The sequence below is a fragment of the Silurus aristotelis genome (genome assembly GCF_946808225.1).
Source record: "Silurus aristotelis genome assembly, chromosome: 25".
Taxonomy (NCBI): domain Eukaryota; kingdom Metazoa; phylum Chordata; class Actinopteri; order Siluriformes; family Siluridae; genus Silurus; species Silurus aristotelis.
Genome location: NC_139598.1, coordinates 5,800,298 through 5,817,637, shown reverse-complemented (window position 1 = coordinate 5,817,637; position 17,340 = coordinate 5,800,298). Strand labels below are relative to the sequence as shown.

The 17,340-nt window shown below is 37.0% G+C and overlaps 1 protein-coding gene across 1 annotated transcript in view; it reads right to left on the bottom strand.

Moving 5' to 3' along the window:
* dok6 (docking protein 6) overlaps positions 1 to 11,582 on the bottom strand; it is an 80,745-nt gene extending 69,163 nt beyond the window's left edge. The window contains exon 1 of the mRNA XM_083530314.1: positions 11,426 to 11,582. Coding sequence (XP_083386440.1) covers positions 11,426 to 11,491 — 66 coding nt within the window. The 5' untranslated portion in view covers positions 11,492 to 11,582. The remainder of the gene's footprint in view (positions 1 to 11,425) is intronic.
* Between the last annotated feature and the right edge of the window lie 5,758 nt (positions 11,583 to 17,340).

The following is a 17,340-nucleotide window of genomic DNA, read 5'->3' as shown; positions in this document are numbered from 1 at the left end:
TGAAGGTGGAGGTTGGACTGCATCAAAGATCGGCTCTGAGCCCTTTTCTGTTTACAGTGGTGATAGACAGGTTGACGGACGAGGTTAGAAAGGTTATGATGATATTGTTATTTGTGGTGAGAGTAGGGAGCAGGTTGAGAAGAGCCTGGAGAGGTGGAGGTACCCACTGGAGAGAAGGGGAATGAAAGTCAGTAGAAGTGTGAATAAGAGGGAGGGCAGTGGAGTGGTGCGGTTGCAGTGAGAAGTGGTGGACAAGGCGGAGGAGTTTCGGTACCTGAGGTCAACAGTGCAGAGTAATGGAGAGTGTGTTGGAGAAGTGAAGAAAATAGTTCAGGCAGGGTGGAGTGGGTGGAGAAGAGTGGCAGGAGTGATTTGGGATTGAAGGGTATCTGATTTTTATTTGGAGTAATGAGGATGGACAGGATTAGAAACAAGTTTATTAGAGGAGATGTAGGATGTTTTGGAGACAAGGTGAGGAAGGTGCGATTGAGATGGTTTAGACATGTGCAGAGGAGGGATATGGGGTATATCGGTAGAAGAATGCTTAGGATGGAGCTGCCAGAAGAGAGGAAAAGAGGAAGGCCAAGGAAGAGGTTTATGGATGTGGTGAGGGAAGACATGCAGCTAGCTGGTTTGAAAGAGGCAGATGTAGAGGACAGGGGGTATGGAGACGGATTATCTGCTGTGACGACCCCTAACAGGAGCAGCCGAAAGAAGAAGAAGATATATATAGTCAAGTATGTATTCATACTTGAAAAGCAAAAACAACATCCCTGGATAGTTATATATTCAAAATTGTAGTCATTAATCTTTTTATATATATATATATATATATATATATATATATATATATATATATATATATATATATATATATATATATATACTGTATATATATATTGCAACCAGTAGGCAAACATGCACATTTTTATTCTTTCAGCATCTTGATAATCTCAAACTTTGGTCCTTGACTATAAAAAATACAGTGAGCTGCTTGATAAAAGCCAGAGGACAACTCCCTGACTGATTCCTGGAAAGTCACAGTACCTCAAATAAAAACTCTTTTCAATTGTTGTTGACATAAAAGCATTTCCGAATTTGCTTCAGGTTCTATCTCCTGGCAAGACGCTACAGTGGTCGAAAGTTCACCAAAATCGGACAGTTGAAAACTAAAAAAAAAAATGTTATCTCATGAATCTCAATTTCTGCAGATGGTAGGGTCAGAATTTAGTCTCAACAGCATAAATCCACAATATAAATTCATTTAAACTGAGAAATATACAAGAATTTCAAACTAAGACAAGTTTTTCCCATAATACCCATGACTACTACCGGAGAGTGAGATGTATAATCAAAGATATATAATCACCTCTCACCCCAGATATGGTCTGTTTATTCGTCCATCTGGCAAACACTACAGGAGTCTTTGATATTGCACTAGTCGGCTAAAGAAGTTTCTTTTATCAGCTGCCAGCCTACTGAAAACTGTACTCAGATGCTGAAGTGTACATTACCATTTTGACCTATCCTGAACTCTACATCTCCACACTGACCCAGGTCCAGAAGAAAAACTGTACTATATAATATGAATACCGATTGCACTCTTTATACCATTCGTCCCTTATCATTTGCACTACAATATTACTGCACAATTTCACATTCTCAACCTTGCCGCTTTGCCTCTCCTCACATTATAATTACTAGGTGATCTCTTTGTAGTCAACTGATGGTCCCTGGACATTTTCATCTCATTTCTTTGCACAATGCACCTCTGTTATTGCACATTATGTCATTTGTACTCAGCTGATCGGTACTCATTTCCATGATACTTGCTCTTTTTTTACAACATGGAATTATATATAAGTGGTAGAACGGTACACAAAATTCATGGTTTGTTACGTTCCTCAGTTTTTAAGTCACGGTTCAGCTAAATTTTGGTACACGGTGAGAGCGCCACATCCTAACCACTAGACCACCATGGAACCTGTTTTAACCCATGAATAATTTGCTTAATTGTGATTTTCACAATGTTCTAATCAAGAGTGTACATATTTAAATATGATGTACATATTAATATTCATATATTCATATATTCATAACCTGGTAAACATCTTGTAGAGCCTGAATTCTTTCCTAAAGGACTGGTCGCAATGAGGAAATGGTACAAGTTTGAAAAATCTGATGTTTACTTGGCGTCACTCTGTAAACTTACATTTGAGAATACATAATTTGTCACAAAAGAAATGTTCAATCATTTGTGGCAAAATAGTAACAGTGCCATCTATAGCTAATAGCACCGTGTTTTTTTTTTCTCACAACTCACAACAACTTGCCATTGTTTCGTGAAACCACTGTTTCTGTGGTGTATTCTGCATTTGTTTAAATTACAATAAACATTAGAAATAAAAGCAATAATCCATTATCGCATTATACTTACTATAGAAAAGCAAAATAAAAGAAAGAAAACATAATTTAGCATCGTTCATAAATTAAAAAAAAAATTGTATCTGGATTTTTTCCCCAATATCACCCAACCCATGCATTTTGTGTGTTTTTCTCCTCCACACTCCACAGCCACTTCATTTAAATGCTAAGTAGTTTTTTGCACTGTAACAAATTGTTTATCTGCACACATACCCCAACAGCTAAAAAAAACCTCCACCGTCTCTAGGGAGCATGTAGGGCACACTAACCTTTAGCAAGGAACATTAGTTAAAATGTCAAAAATGAGGCAGGAGCTGCACTTGCACACGGGGACGCTACAAAAATAGCAGAGAAATAATGTCAAAACGCAAATGTAGGTCAATATTGGGGTTTCTTATTGTTTGGCTGCAAAGGCGCACAAATGTCCTTGTTTTAAAGGAAGGACACTCTTCGACCTTTCTCCCAAAGCAAAAAGTAACAGAACCTTCCAGAAAACTGGAGCTGATTTTTCCATGTCCTGCCAAGCCAGGACCAAACCTTTATTTTTTAATACTCACTCTAAATGAGCACTAGAGCAAACTATAATGTGTACTTAATAGGCTTGACTCAATAACACAGAAAGAGATAACATTCTGATGATGTCACTGCACCGTCCCAATAATGAGGTCACTCTAAGCATAGTCTTTTAAGCTGCTGGGGAAAAAAAACTCCACTTGCGAGCCGAATTCCATCAGATCCCCAGCTGGGGCTACAAAAAAATGCAAATCAGATCTTATAAAGCATTTCTTTTCATTATGGCTTTGCACAGCTACATTTAACTTGAGTCCATGCTTTGCTGATTTGGGTCTGGCGACACCCCAGGGCAGGATCACACTAAGCTTCCTATTGAGCTTCGACTTTAGAGTCCAAATCGCTCTGACAGCATTATGGATTTTCGGGAAGCTGCTAACTTAGTCGGGAGATCAGGTGCCTAACAAACTGCAATTAACAAACAACTTCAAATCTCCCACTGTCAACTTTCCCACTTATGTTCATACTTACATAGAGGAAGACATGTATACAATAAATAAACAAAAGTTTATGAACACCTGACTATAAGATTTGTATGTGCTTTTTGGACATTGCCTTCCCCATTTGCTGATATATTAACCACCACTCTTCTGGGAAGATGTTCCATTAGATATTTGAGTGTGCTTGTGGAGATTTGTGCTTATTCAGCTACAACAGTACTAGTAATGTCAGGTACTGATGTAGTGAAGGTGAGATGAGGAGGCCTGGGGCACAGTCTTATTCAATAGGGTTGAGGTTAGAACTCTATAGCAGGCCACTCAAGATCTTCCACACAGAGGCATTATCATACTGGAACAGGTTTGAGTCTCCTAGTTTAAGAGAAAAATTTCATTCTACCTCATCCAAAGACATTCTATACAATTTTAATGCCTTAAATTTTATGGTAACAGAAGAATCAGTAAAAAGAACTCTAGGGTCCTGAACAAAAACCTGTACTTAACCTTACGTACCACCTTTAGAATAAATTATAAAGCAAATGCTCACCAGGCCTCCTCACATTACATCAGCACCTGAGCTCAGTAACTAGCTAGCTCCAAAATCTAGTGGACAGCTTTCTAAGAAGACTGAAGGCTACCAGGGGCAACCAGGACCAACAGTTTTCATTTCTTTAAAAAAAAAAAAAAAAAAAAAAAAAATATATATATATATATATATATATATATATATATATATATATATATATATATATATATATATATATATATATATATATATATATATATTAATGACGGTCAGCTGTCCACAGACAGCAGACAGACAGACAGACAGACAGACAGTCAGAAAGAAAGAAAGAAAGAAAGAAAGAAAGAAAGAAAGAAAGAAAGAAAGAAAGAAAGAAAGAAAGAAAGACAAAAGTTTAAACAGGTTTATTTACTGTAAATCTTCATTATAATAGTTATGTAACTTGTCAGCAGCTGGTTGGACTGAAACAAATTTTGGTGGTTTTCATAACAATTAGGTGGTGAATATTTATCGACAATCATTGTGACGTGATACATTTTTAGTAGTAAATAATGTATGGCGAAAAAAAAACCCTGATTATGTCAATTTGAAATCAAACACTAAAAAATATGGACCTTTTCATAAGAGAAGGGGTGAATACTTTTGCAAGGAACTGCATGCATGAATACTGCACATATAGCAAATTTTGTTTAGTTCATTTTTTATTTTTTTTTTTTGAAGCCTGATTCACACGCATACGAATACACAGTACGACGTGCAAAAAAAATTATTAATAATAAATAATAATGAGAAACAGTAAAATGCTAAACTAAATAATAACAAAAAATACAATAAAGGAATTAAAATGGCAGAATTTGCAATATAATAAAATAGAATAGAATTGCAAAGGAATCTAATAGTATTAATACGATAGTATTTACAATAAAATTGTTTATAAAAATTGATTTAAAAATAGACTTAGTGATGACTAAAGTGATTGTCTTCTAAGTCTGGCCAATATTATTAATAGTAATATCATAATAAACAGCAGAGCTTATATTCCATATACTTATTTAAACTTATATACCTTTTTTTAATAAAACAAAAATGTAGTAATGCACTACAATGTTATTCTGCTGGCAAATTGGGTGCAAATCCTGTATCATATTCGGCATTGTGGAAATGTCTTGAGGTACGATGATTCGGTTTGCATTCGACTACAGAAACATCATTTTTACTTTCACATTAATGCCTTAGGTAAAGAAAAGTAGAAGAGCAGCTGATCTTCAGGTGACTAAGAATGTCAAGGCAGGACGTGATGAGACTGTCAGCAAAGAACATTCTGTCTATGACCTATTATAAGAGGGATATTGTAGTCGAGTTGGAGTGCATGAGTCCCTCATTACAAAGGCGAAAGCACATTTGAGAGTTCAGTGGTGCAAAAACTATAAGCACTGGTCTGGATAGAGGTAGGGGGGAGTGATAGGGTCAGATGAGTCATCCTTTGCCATCTTCTCAACAAGTGTGTGAGCTCATGTGTGGCGTTCATCACGACAACTGGGCGGGACTGCATGCTGTGAAGGGACAATAATCTCGCTAATCACCTCCATCTTGTAATGATACCCATTCTATCCTGATGGGAGTGGTTTTGTACTGGATGACTCCTCCCCAAAGCGCAGGGCATACAAACTCACTGAATGATTTAACGAGCATTAAAATGATTATGTGCCATGGCCTGTCACCAGATCTCAACCTTAAATGAACACCAATGAAAACACAATTATCGAAGCATCAGCTGAGGGAAAATCTTTTAGAAGAATGGTCTCTGGCATTTCAGAGACGTGTATAATTTATGTCAGGGTGCAATGAAGCTGTTCTGGTGGCTCACTGTGGCCCAAACTAATACTCATTAAGATATACAAAGACTGAGAGCAAGAAAGCAAGAGAGAGAGAGAGAGAGAGAGAGAGAGAGAGAGAGAGAGAGAGAGAGAGAGAGAGAGAGAGAGAGAAGGGGACAAGTGTAAGACATATGAAAGAGATAAAGCGACTGTGGAAAGAGACTGGGCAGAGAGACAGGGCAAAGAGAGACAGTAAGGGGTGAAAACACTACACAATACAGAGAATGAGAGGAAACAAGATCGGAGAGGGAAAAATAGAGAAAGAAGAAAAGAAAAAAAACAGAAGTAGAGAGACAGACAGAATTATAGAAGCACCTAGAAAAATAGAGAACTAGAAAATGAGAGCTTAGAGAAAGAAACACAAAGTATGGGGTTGAGAGAATGAATGGAAAAAACAAAAATAACCTGAGCTCAACACAAATAAAAAAAATATATATAAACCTTTGAGTGTCTAAAACTCAGTGTTAAGTCAAATGCAACTGATAAACTGAGATTTTTTTTAAAAAATAAGACCTGGACTAACACTTAGCATACATGGAGTTGTTTGCTAATGCTAGCTAATAATATACACAATATGGACACTTGACTTTTTCAGCCATATGTGGCCCTTTCCCACACTTTTATCACATATTTTGGAGGCACACCATTGTATAGGATGTTTTCAGGAGCAGAAGGACTACACAAGAAAATACGATCATATAACCCCAATCTTATCGTCCCTACATTGGCTTCCTATTAAGTTTCGAATAGACTACAAACTACTGCTACTCACTTATAAAGCACTAAATGGTTTGGCTCCCATGTATCTATCCAGTCTCTTAACACGCTACAATCCGTCACGCTCCCTGAGATCTCAAAACTCTGGGCTTCTAGTAGTTCCTAGAATAGCAAAGTCCACTAAAGGCGGTAGAGCATTTTCACATTTAGCTCCTAAACTCTGGAATAGTCTTCCTGACAGTGTTCGGGGTTCAGATACACTCTCCCAGTTTAAGTGCAGATTAAAAACATATCTTTTTAGCAAAGCCTACACATAACACACATCACACACATCACATCATAACCTTGTGCTCCAGAACATCTGATCACATGCACATTATCAACTTGTGCTGTTAATATCATGAACAGCAGCTACGCTAATTCCTCTCCACTGCTTCTCTTTCTCTCCCCATCCCGAGGCATCCTGAGGTTTGGCCAGCTCCAGTCACGTCCCACCTCGTGAAGATTATGGACCTATGGATGATGGACCTAATGGCCTGAAGTAGAGCTCTGACCTCAACCAGTACCTCAAAATCAGTACCTGACTTTACTAACACAATTATGGTTAAATCTCCACAACCACACTTCAAGATCTACTGGAACATCTTCCCAGACAAGTGGGTTATTTTAACAGCATATGTGGAGTAAATGCCGAATAGGATGTTTAAAAAAGCACATACGAATCTTATGTCCAGATGCCCACAAACTTTTTTTTCATATAGTGCATATAAATTACAACCACTTTAAAGGACCATTTTCAAAATTTCAGGGCAAAATCTCATCCTTCAGAGTTTTCCAGCTGCAATTTGTCGTTTTGATACTAACTTATTTATTGTACTTATTATTATTGCTTTCTAACAGACAGGTAAAAATGTATATGACACAGTCCCTCAATAACTTCAATTGAGACCGATAACTGAAGACTCTGATGAATTGTAAATGCTGTTAGAAATAAAAGCGATAACAGGACCTTACTTCTTTCACAGATGCCCCACAACATACCGTAACGATAAATGAATAGTCCTACATCCTGTGGTTCTAAGCAGTGGAATAAGAAACTTCTTGGAAAAGTTGTCAGTTTTAGAGTAGTAGGGTAACTTTGGGACATTTCACGTTCATTTACATCACCCACCACTTTCCTGTAACTTTCCTGTGTTTTATTACATAACCGATCTATTATTTTAAAAGTAGACTGCTTGCATGATTAGCTAATGGAAGCTCCTCACATTCGTCATTTTGTACAGAAGAATCTCGAAAAGTCTTTCTTTCTGATGATTCATAATTGATTCGGCCATTACGTATAGCCTACTATTAAACATTTTCTTCTAACAGCTTGTTAAATTCTTTACCATTTTTTAAAAATTGAGTCATGAATAAAAGTTACACTTTAAAAATTAAACACAAAAGACAAAAATACAGCACATAAATAATACTACACGGATGTTACCATCATACTTAATCAAGTCTTTACCAGAAAAGTGTTTGAATTTTAAATTGTTCAATGAAATACAACAAAAATAATTGCCTCATTAGAATCGTCTTTCTCTTGCTCTTTTAAAACTCCCTGCAGTTCAGTTGTCTCCTGGATTTAATTAATTTTTTTTTCTTGTTGTCCAGCCCGATCAGAGCAACATGACTGCCATTTGTAACTTGCATAAAGTTTGTACTTTAAACAATTTTTTTCCCCACACAATCCATCACTTACTTATTACCAGCTCTACACTAATAGCCACTTAAACACCTTATTGACAGACACCAGACTCTTTTTTCTGCAATCGAGCAACACATCTTCGACAATAACATCAGGTTTTGTGTATTTTTTTTTCCCCTTGCCCTGACATTTTTGCCCTGACAATAATTGTCTGCGATGCATCCGTCTGTGGTGTGAATATACCGTACACTTTTACAGCAGAGTAATGAAATGGATATTGAATGTGGGTCAGGCTGAAGAAAGCTGCATAAAGCTGGATTAACATGACTAAGCCTGGGTTGAGCCTCTGTAAATATCTGATACATTCAAGATTTGGGCTTTTTCCAGTGGATTAAAATGAGTTAATGTGATTGCTACTGAATGCCTCGGATATCTGAGATACGCAAGTTAGGAGCCAAGTTTGTAAACAGGCTTTTGATGTGTTTGGAGATTTTTGGTTTTGTTGATAGATTTGCTTCAGCGAGAGCTTCCAGCTCTTCTTACATGCACTTTAGGCAGTCATGTAATAAATAATCAATACTAAATATGGACAGTACTGGTAAAATTCAATTGATATTTATGATATAATACCAGAAAACACTAAATATTTGTGCTTTTAAACTTTTTTTTTTTCTCATTGTAAATGAATGAACAACTTTTTGTATCCGATCTTTTGTTTCCATCTTTTCTTTACAAAAATACTTTCAACTTTCTTCCGTTTAGTGCATGTTAATCCAAAAGCAAGATGATATACAGTGTACAGATCCTGTGTGTGGGATGATATACTGTATGGGTTTTTTTGGTAAAACTACCATGTAGGAGTGTAAAAGTGTGTGCACTTATCTGACTTTCCTTAATCAACTCCACCTGTTTATAACCCGATCATAATTAAATATATATACATAAATAAAGTGTGCACACATTTCAGTTTGGGCGCCACATAAACAAACACACAAACAAAAAAAGGACAGGAAAGGAAAGGAAAGGAAAGGAAAGGAAAGGAAAGGAAAGGAAAGGAAAGGAAAGGAAAAGGGAAAATGGAAAAAGGAAAGGAAAGGAAAGGAAAGGAAAGGGAAAATGGAAAAGGGAAGGAAAGGAAAGGAAAGGAAAGGAAAGGAAAGGAAAGGAAAGGAAAGGAAAAAAAAGAAAAGGAAATGGAAAATGGAAAAGGGAAGGAAAGGAAAGGAAAGGAAAGGAAAGGAAAGGAAAGGAAAAAAAAGAAAAGGAAATGGAAAATGGAAAAGGGAAGGAAAGGAAAGGAAAGGAAAGGAAAGGAAAGGAAAGGAAAGGAAAGGAAAGGAAAGGAAAGGAAAGGAAAGGAATAAAACAAGTGAAGTGAGATGGGGACATTTGGGGAAGGAAATAAAAAGTAGGAAGAAAGAAAGAAAGAAAGAAAGAAAGAAAGAAAGAAAGAAAGAAAGAAAGAAAGAAAGAAAGAAAGAAAGAAAGAAAGAAAATGGTTAATATACAGACTAAAATTAAGACAGAAAAATGTTTTGTGTGATGCAGTGTGTTGTATTGTACTGTGTTGTATTGTGTTGTGCTGTGTGTTGTTTTGAGTTGTACGGTGTGATGTGCGGTATTGTGTTGTGCTGTTTTGTTTTGTATCATGTTGTGCTGTACTGTGTTGTGGTGTGTAATGTGTTGTGCTGTATGTTGTGCTGTATTGTGTTAGGCTGTGTGTAGTGTTGTGCTCTGCTGTGTTGTATTGTTTTGTGTGGTGAAGTGTGTTGTGCTGTGTGTTGTTTTGAGCTGTGCGATGTGTTCTGCTGTATTGTGTGTTGTGCTGTATTGTGTTGTGCTGCTTTGTTTTGTGTCATGTTGTATGTTGTGCTGCACTGTGTTGTGGTGTGTGTTGTGCTGTATTGTGTTGTGCTGCTTTGTTTTGTGTCATGTTGTATGTTGTGCTGCACTGTGTTGTGGTGTGTGTTGTGCTGTATTGTGTTGTGCTGCTTTGTTTTGTGTCATGTTGTATGTTGTGCTGCACTGTGTTGTGGTGTGTGTTGTGCTGTATTGTGTTGTGCTGCTTTGTTTTGTGTCATGTTGTATGTTGTGCTGCACTGTGTTGTGGTGTGTGTTGTGCTGTATTGTGTTGTGCTGCTTTGTTTTGTGTCATGTTGTATGTTGTGCTGCACTGTGTTGTGGTGTGTGTTGTGCTGTATTGTGTTGTGCTGCTTTGTTTTGTGTCATGTTGTATGTTGTGCTGCACTGTGTTGTGGTGTGTGTTGTGCTGTATTGTGTTGTGCTGCTTTGTTTTGTGTCATGTTGTATGTTGTGCTGCACTGTGTTGTGGTGTGTGTTGTGCTGTATTGTGTTGTGCTGCTTTGTTTTGTGTCATGTTGTATGTTGTGCTGCACTGTGTTGTGGTGTGTGTTGTGCTGTATTGTGTTGTGCTGCTTTGTTTTGTGTCATGTTGTATGTTTTGCTGTACTGTACTGTGTTGTGGTGTGTATTGTGCTGTACTGTGTTGTGTTGTGTCATGTTGTGTCACACTGTGTGTTGAGTTTTGCCTCGTGCTACATGTTGTGTTATACAACGCGCATCATGTGCAGTCCAGGTCAGTACTAACCAAAGCTTTTCAGTATTGTCCTGATGTTATTACTTTATTACTGGATATGAGACCGGTACCTATCAATCACCCCCCTCAACACACACACACACACACACACACACACACACACACACACACACACACACAGAGAAACATACTGGAGCAGGGAAGAGAAGCAGGTTGTAATGGAGTAATGGAAATGCACAGTGAGAAGTTTGAGTAGTGGATGAGAGTGGATGTAGGAGGACAGAGAAGCTGTGAGGGCTTCATGAGAAGCCTGTTGTGTGTCCCACTTTCCTATTAGCCCCATTCCGATCAAAGATACAGCAACAACAAAAAAAGGATGTGAGCACAGCTGGAGCCCAATTAACCACGCTGCTCTGGACCACTTTTTACCTTCTCACTTTATTTCTAATACAAGTCGATCACATCCTTCTGCATGTGGAGGAAACACTTGAGCACGACACGCCGGGCTTTTTATTGCAGCCTCTGCAGGAACATTTCAAGCCTTTTTTCACATCCAGATGCTGGCAGAATAAAAAATAAATAAATAACTCAAAATTAGTGAGCAAAAATTTCCAAGCACTGACTTACCCCCAGTTTCTTACTCCTGATCCTCACATAGCCCTGCTTCACTATGTCGTTGAAGTTGGAAGCCATTGATAGATCTGATGCGGATGTTTATTCCGCTGTTCCGCTCCGTAAGTCCGGGAGAAGTGAAAGCAGCATCCAGACCCTCAGACAGCCGGCTCGGGCTATACCATCTCCACACTGACGGGGGGGGGGGATCACTTACAGGCTTGCCGAATTCATTCAGCACCCCCTTCACTGGACCGTGCCATCTACATCTAATAATAATAATAATAATAATAATAATAATAATAATAATAATAATAATAATAATAATAATAATAGTGATGATTTTGATGATTATATCTTATTATTATAAGAAAAGGAAAGGGAAGGAAAGGAAAGGACTGTGACAGATGAGATGGGGAAATATTATAAAGAAGGAAGTATAAACTCTATCATAATTTATTCTTTTTTTCAATTAATGAATTACTTAATTACTTTTCAATTAATTAATTACCTACTTAAAGAATGAAACTTCATAGGAGCAACAGTACTACTATTACTTCCTGTTGTTGTTTTGTTGTTGTACTTGTTGTTATTGTTACAATTGTTATTATTGTGGTTGTTGCTGTACTAGTTGTTGCTATTGTTACTATTGTTGTTGTATTAGATGTTGATATTGTTACTATTGTTGCTGTTTTATTAGTTCTTGCTATTGTAATTGTTGTATTTGTTGATATTGTTGTTGTAGTATTAGTTGTTGTTATTGTTACTATTGTTTACTATTTGTTCATAGTCCTTTATAGTCCTCTTTTGCACAGTACTGTATAATCAGAGTATACAGTAGTCAGTACTGGTCAGCGCTGTTTTGTATTTTGTGTTGTGCGTATTTGTCTCATAATTGTTTTGTCTGCACTGTTTGCACTCGGTTGCACTCAATGCACTTCATATAGCTTTATGTTGTGTGTTGTAGCTCTATGTTGTTTAATGTAGCACCAGGGTTCTAGAGGAACGTTGTCTCATTTTCACTGTGTACTGCGTCAGCTGGTAGAAATGACAATAAAAGCTTCTTGACTTGACTTGACTTGACTTGACTTGACTATTGTTGTTGTTCTTGCTGTGTTAGTTGTTGCTAATGTTACTATTGTTGAAAGAAAGAAAATTGTCAAAAAAAAAAAAACTCAAACAAGAGAAATAGGAGAAAAGACAGACATTAAATATGACTGAATATAACTGCAGCATGATATACACCGTGTGTGTGTGTGTGTGTGTGTGTGTGTGTGTGTGTGTGTGTGTGTGTGTATGTGTGTGTGTGTGTGTGTGTGTGTGTGTGTATGTGTGTGTGTGTGTGTGTGTGTGTGTGTGTGTGTGTATGGGTTTATCATCTTGTTCATCTCTTCTTCAATCAAAAATTGAATAAACAGAAGACAGAAACATGAATTCATTATTTTTACAATGACAGGATGAGGACAAGGGGCTTATGAGCTTGTGTTTGATGAGAATTTCGATGGCAAAATGGTGCTGACAGCAGCTCAGAATGACAACTATGACATTTCAGGAGATTTTTACACGATAATTTAAAGAACATTTAGCTGGACAAACGAACATTCACATTTATACTAGGATCATTCCACAAAATAGCTCCTTTTCCAGTAAACTATTCTTAAAAATCCAGTACTTGAAGGCTGTTGCATGTCCTGAAAGTCTGTCAGTAAAACAACTGGGTGCTTTATGTTTTGTATACAGTATATATATATATATATATATATATATATATATATATATATATATATATATATATATATATATATATATATATATATACAGTGAGGAAAATAAGTATTTGAACACCCTGCTATTTTGCAAGTTCTCCCACTTAGAAATCATGGAGGGGTCTGAAATTGTCATCGTAGGTGCATGTCCACTGTGAGAGACATAATTTAAAAAAAAAAATCCAGAAATCACAATATATGATTTTTAAACTATTTATTTGTATGATACAGCTGCAAATAAGTATTTGAACACCTGTCTATCAGCTAGAATTCTGACCCTCAAAGACCTGTTAGTCTGCCTTTAAAATGTCCACCTCCACTACATTTATTATCCTAAATTACATGCACCTGTTTGAGGTCGTTAGCTGCATAAAGACACCTGTCCACCCCATACAATCAGTAAGAATCCAACTACTAACATGGCCAAGACCAAAGAGCTGTCCAAAGACACTAGAGACAAAATTGTACACCTCCACAAGGCTGGAAAGGGCTACGGGGAAATTGCCAAGCAGCTTGGTGAAAAAAGGTCCACTGCTGGAGCAATCATTAGAAAATAGAAGAAGCTGAACATGACTGTCAATCTCCCTCGGACTGGGGCTCCATGCAAGATCTCACCTCGTGGGGTCTCAATGATCCTAAGGAAGGTGAGAAATCAGCCCAGAACTACACGGGAGGAGCTGGTCAATGACCTGAAAAGAGCTGGGACCACCATTTCCAAGGTTACTGTTGGTAATACACTAGACGTCATGGTTTGAAATCATGCATGGCACGGAAGGTTCCCCTGCTTAAACCAGCACATGTCCAGGCACGTCTTAAGTTTGCCAATGACCATTTGGATGATCCAGAGGAGTCATGGGAGAAAGTCATGTGGTCAGATGAGCCCAAAATAGAACTTTTGGGTCATAATTCCACTAAACGTGTTTGGAGGAAGAAGAATGATGAGTACCATCCCAAGAACACCATCCCTACTGTGAAGCATGGGGGTGGTAGCATCATGCTTTGGGGTGTTTTTCTGCACATGGGACAGGGCAACTGCACTGTATTAAGGAGAGGATGACCGGGGCCATGTATTGCGAGATTTTGGGGAACAACCTCCTTCCCTCAGTTAGAGCATTGAAGATGGGTCGAGGCTGGGTCTTCCAACATGACAATGACCCGAAGCACACAGCCAGGATAACCAAGGAGTGGCTCTGTAAGAAGCATATCAAGGTTCTGGCGTGGCCGAGCCAGTCTCCAGACCTAAACCCAATAGAGAATCTTTGGAGGAAGCTCAAACTCCGTGTTTCTCAGCGACAGGCCAGAAACCTGACTGATCTAGAGAAGATCTGTGTGGAGGAGTGGGCCAAAATCCCTCCTGCAGTGTGTGCAAACCTGGTGAAAAACTACAGGAAACGTTTGACCTCTGTAATTGCAAACAAAGGTTACTGTACCAAATATTAACATTGACTTTCTCAGGTGTTCAAATACTTATTTGCAGCTGTATCATACAAATAAATAGTTAAAAAATCATACATTGTTATTGCTGGATTTTTTTTTTTAGATTATGTCTTTGACAGTGGACATGCACCTACGATGACAATTTCAGACCCCGCCATGATTTCTAAGTGGGAAAACTTGCAAAATAGCAGGGTGTTCAAATACTTATTTTCCTCACTGTATATATATATATATATATATATATATATATATATATATATATATATATATATATATATATATATATATATATATATATATATATATATATATATATATATGAAAATTGTAGAGTCACACTGAAGGCATCAAAACTATGAATTAACACATGTGGAATTATATACATAACAAAAAAGTGAACTGAAAATATGTCATATTGTAGGTTCATCAAAGTAGGCATCACTTTAAAAGTCACACGGTCATTTGTCCTGCTGTAAACGACCCTTCGTATGTGTTCAGCCTTCATTTGCAGATTTACCAGATTTAGTTTTACAGCAATTAATAGTAGTTTATCCGCATTATTTTTTCTTTGCTTTTATTCCTTGCTTTCTTCTTTCCTTACACTCATTTATTTCTTCCTTGCCCTGCGTACTTTTCAAAACTTTCACATCTATTTCCTTCTACCGTTCTTTTTTCTTTTCTTCCTTCAACCATTTTTTTCTGTTTCCTTCCTTCCTTCTATCTTTCCTTTCTTCCTTCCTTACCTCCTTCCTTCCTTCCTTCCTTCCTTCCTTCTTTCCGTTTTCTCTTTCTTTGTTTCTTTTTTCCCCTCCCTTCTTTTTTTTATTTGCTATGTCCCTGTCTTCTATCACTCACTCATTCACCTCCTTTCGTCCTTCCTTCCTTCCTTCCTTCCTTCCTTCCTTCCTTCCTTCCTTGCCTTATTCCTTTTCCATCACTTGCACTTCCATATCTTTCTTTCCCTACTTGCTCTGGGAGCTGCCATATTATTTCTCAGTTGATTAATATTCAGAAGATTAATAAGATATTTATTTGTTCATTCATTCAACTGAAGTAACAATTAATACACTCACTGACTCCTGCTACAGGGTTCAGAGAAACAATCTGATGTACATTGTTCTCATAAACCTAAATCATTTAAAATTGCAGGAGTTGAAGGCTATAAGGCTATAAATAGTGGAAATCCTACTTCACAGGAGACTGTGCTTTTCATGTAGATTAATTAATTCACCTTTGTTTCAGCGAGAAAATAAAACAGGTTTATGCCTTTGCTTGCATCCTTTTGCTTTTGATTCGAGCCTCTGATATTTTAATCCAATCAGAGAGCGGCGCACAACTCATAAAGCACAATTCATCAGCTCTTAGCGAGGAACACAAACACAATTACACATGAACAACAATAGGCTCAAAAAGGATGCAAATGGTATGTAGATTAAAGGAGTAGCATGATACATGACAGAAAAATACTAAATAAGAGAACAGAAAAAGAATGTACAAAAAATTGTGCATTCAAGATTCACAAGTAAACACAAACGTCATTATTATTATTATTATTATTATTATTAGTAGTAGTAGTAGTAGTAGTAGTAGTAGTAGTAGTAGTAGTAGTATTAGTAGTAGTAGTAGTAGTAGTAGTAGTAGTAGTAGTAGTAATACACAAAATGCTAAGGTTACCAGATCTCCAGCTGAAACTCAAATAAAAGGAAAACCATAATTGTGCTGTGTTTTGATTATAAAGAGAGGATTTTCAGCACAGAACTTAAAATAAACAAACAAATATTATTAAATACTTATCATTCTTATTTTAATTTTTTTTCTTATATTTTATTATTATTATTATTATTATTATTATTACTATAGATGGTATTAGAGAATCCAGATCCGCTCTGCCACAATATTAAACAGCTTCTTCCCCCAGGCTATGAGAGCCCTCAACACCCCATTCCCCACTCGACCTTCATTCAAACCCCTACCTCCTGAACCAGAAACATTTCAAGTTCAACTCTCTTGCTGCTATTGTTTTTCCAAAACCTGTTCACTTGAAATTTGTTTACAACTCTTATGTGCAATACTATGTGAGCAGGTAGACTGTGCATAGGTGGATATGTGGGCTTTATTTATTTGCATTTTTCTATTTGCCTGATGTTCTGTGTCTTTTCATTCCTGTTCTATTTTGCTTTAATTAGTGTTTTGGGGGAAAAACTAATTTGGAATTTCAGTAATTGCCAGAAAAAAATAACATCGGTACATCATGAGAAAAGCATTCTGTCATCTTGTCCAGTGCATTAAAATACAAAACACACACACACACACACACACACACACGCATATTTATCTAGACATCTTGACAAATTACAGTAAATCTAAAAAACTCCTACTGATATCTTATTATTGTTTTGGTGGTTATGTTTAAATGCAACAACCAGCATTTTTTTACTGTGTTATCGTCAATAGTTCATCTATCGGCCCTGTATTTGTAATGTTTCAAACAAAAAATCAGCCTATAGAGGGCGACATTGTGATACATTTATTTTACAAAATTTGGCTTTGCATTTATATCCGTCAGAGTATTCACACATTGCAATACAGTTTAATCAGTATAGACTATAAGGACAAAATTACAAACTTTAAGGCACTCAAATGTATAGGATTTTTGGATGAGGTAGCATTACATGACCCAAACCTGTTTCAGCATGACAATGCTGCTGTGCAGAAAGCCAGTTCGAT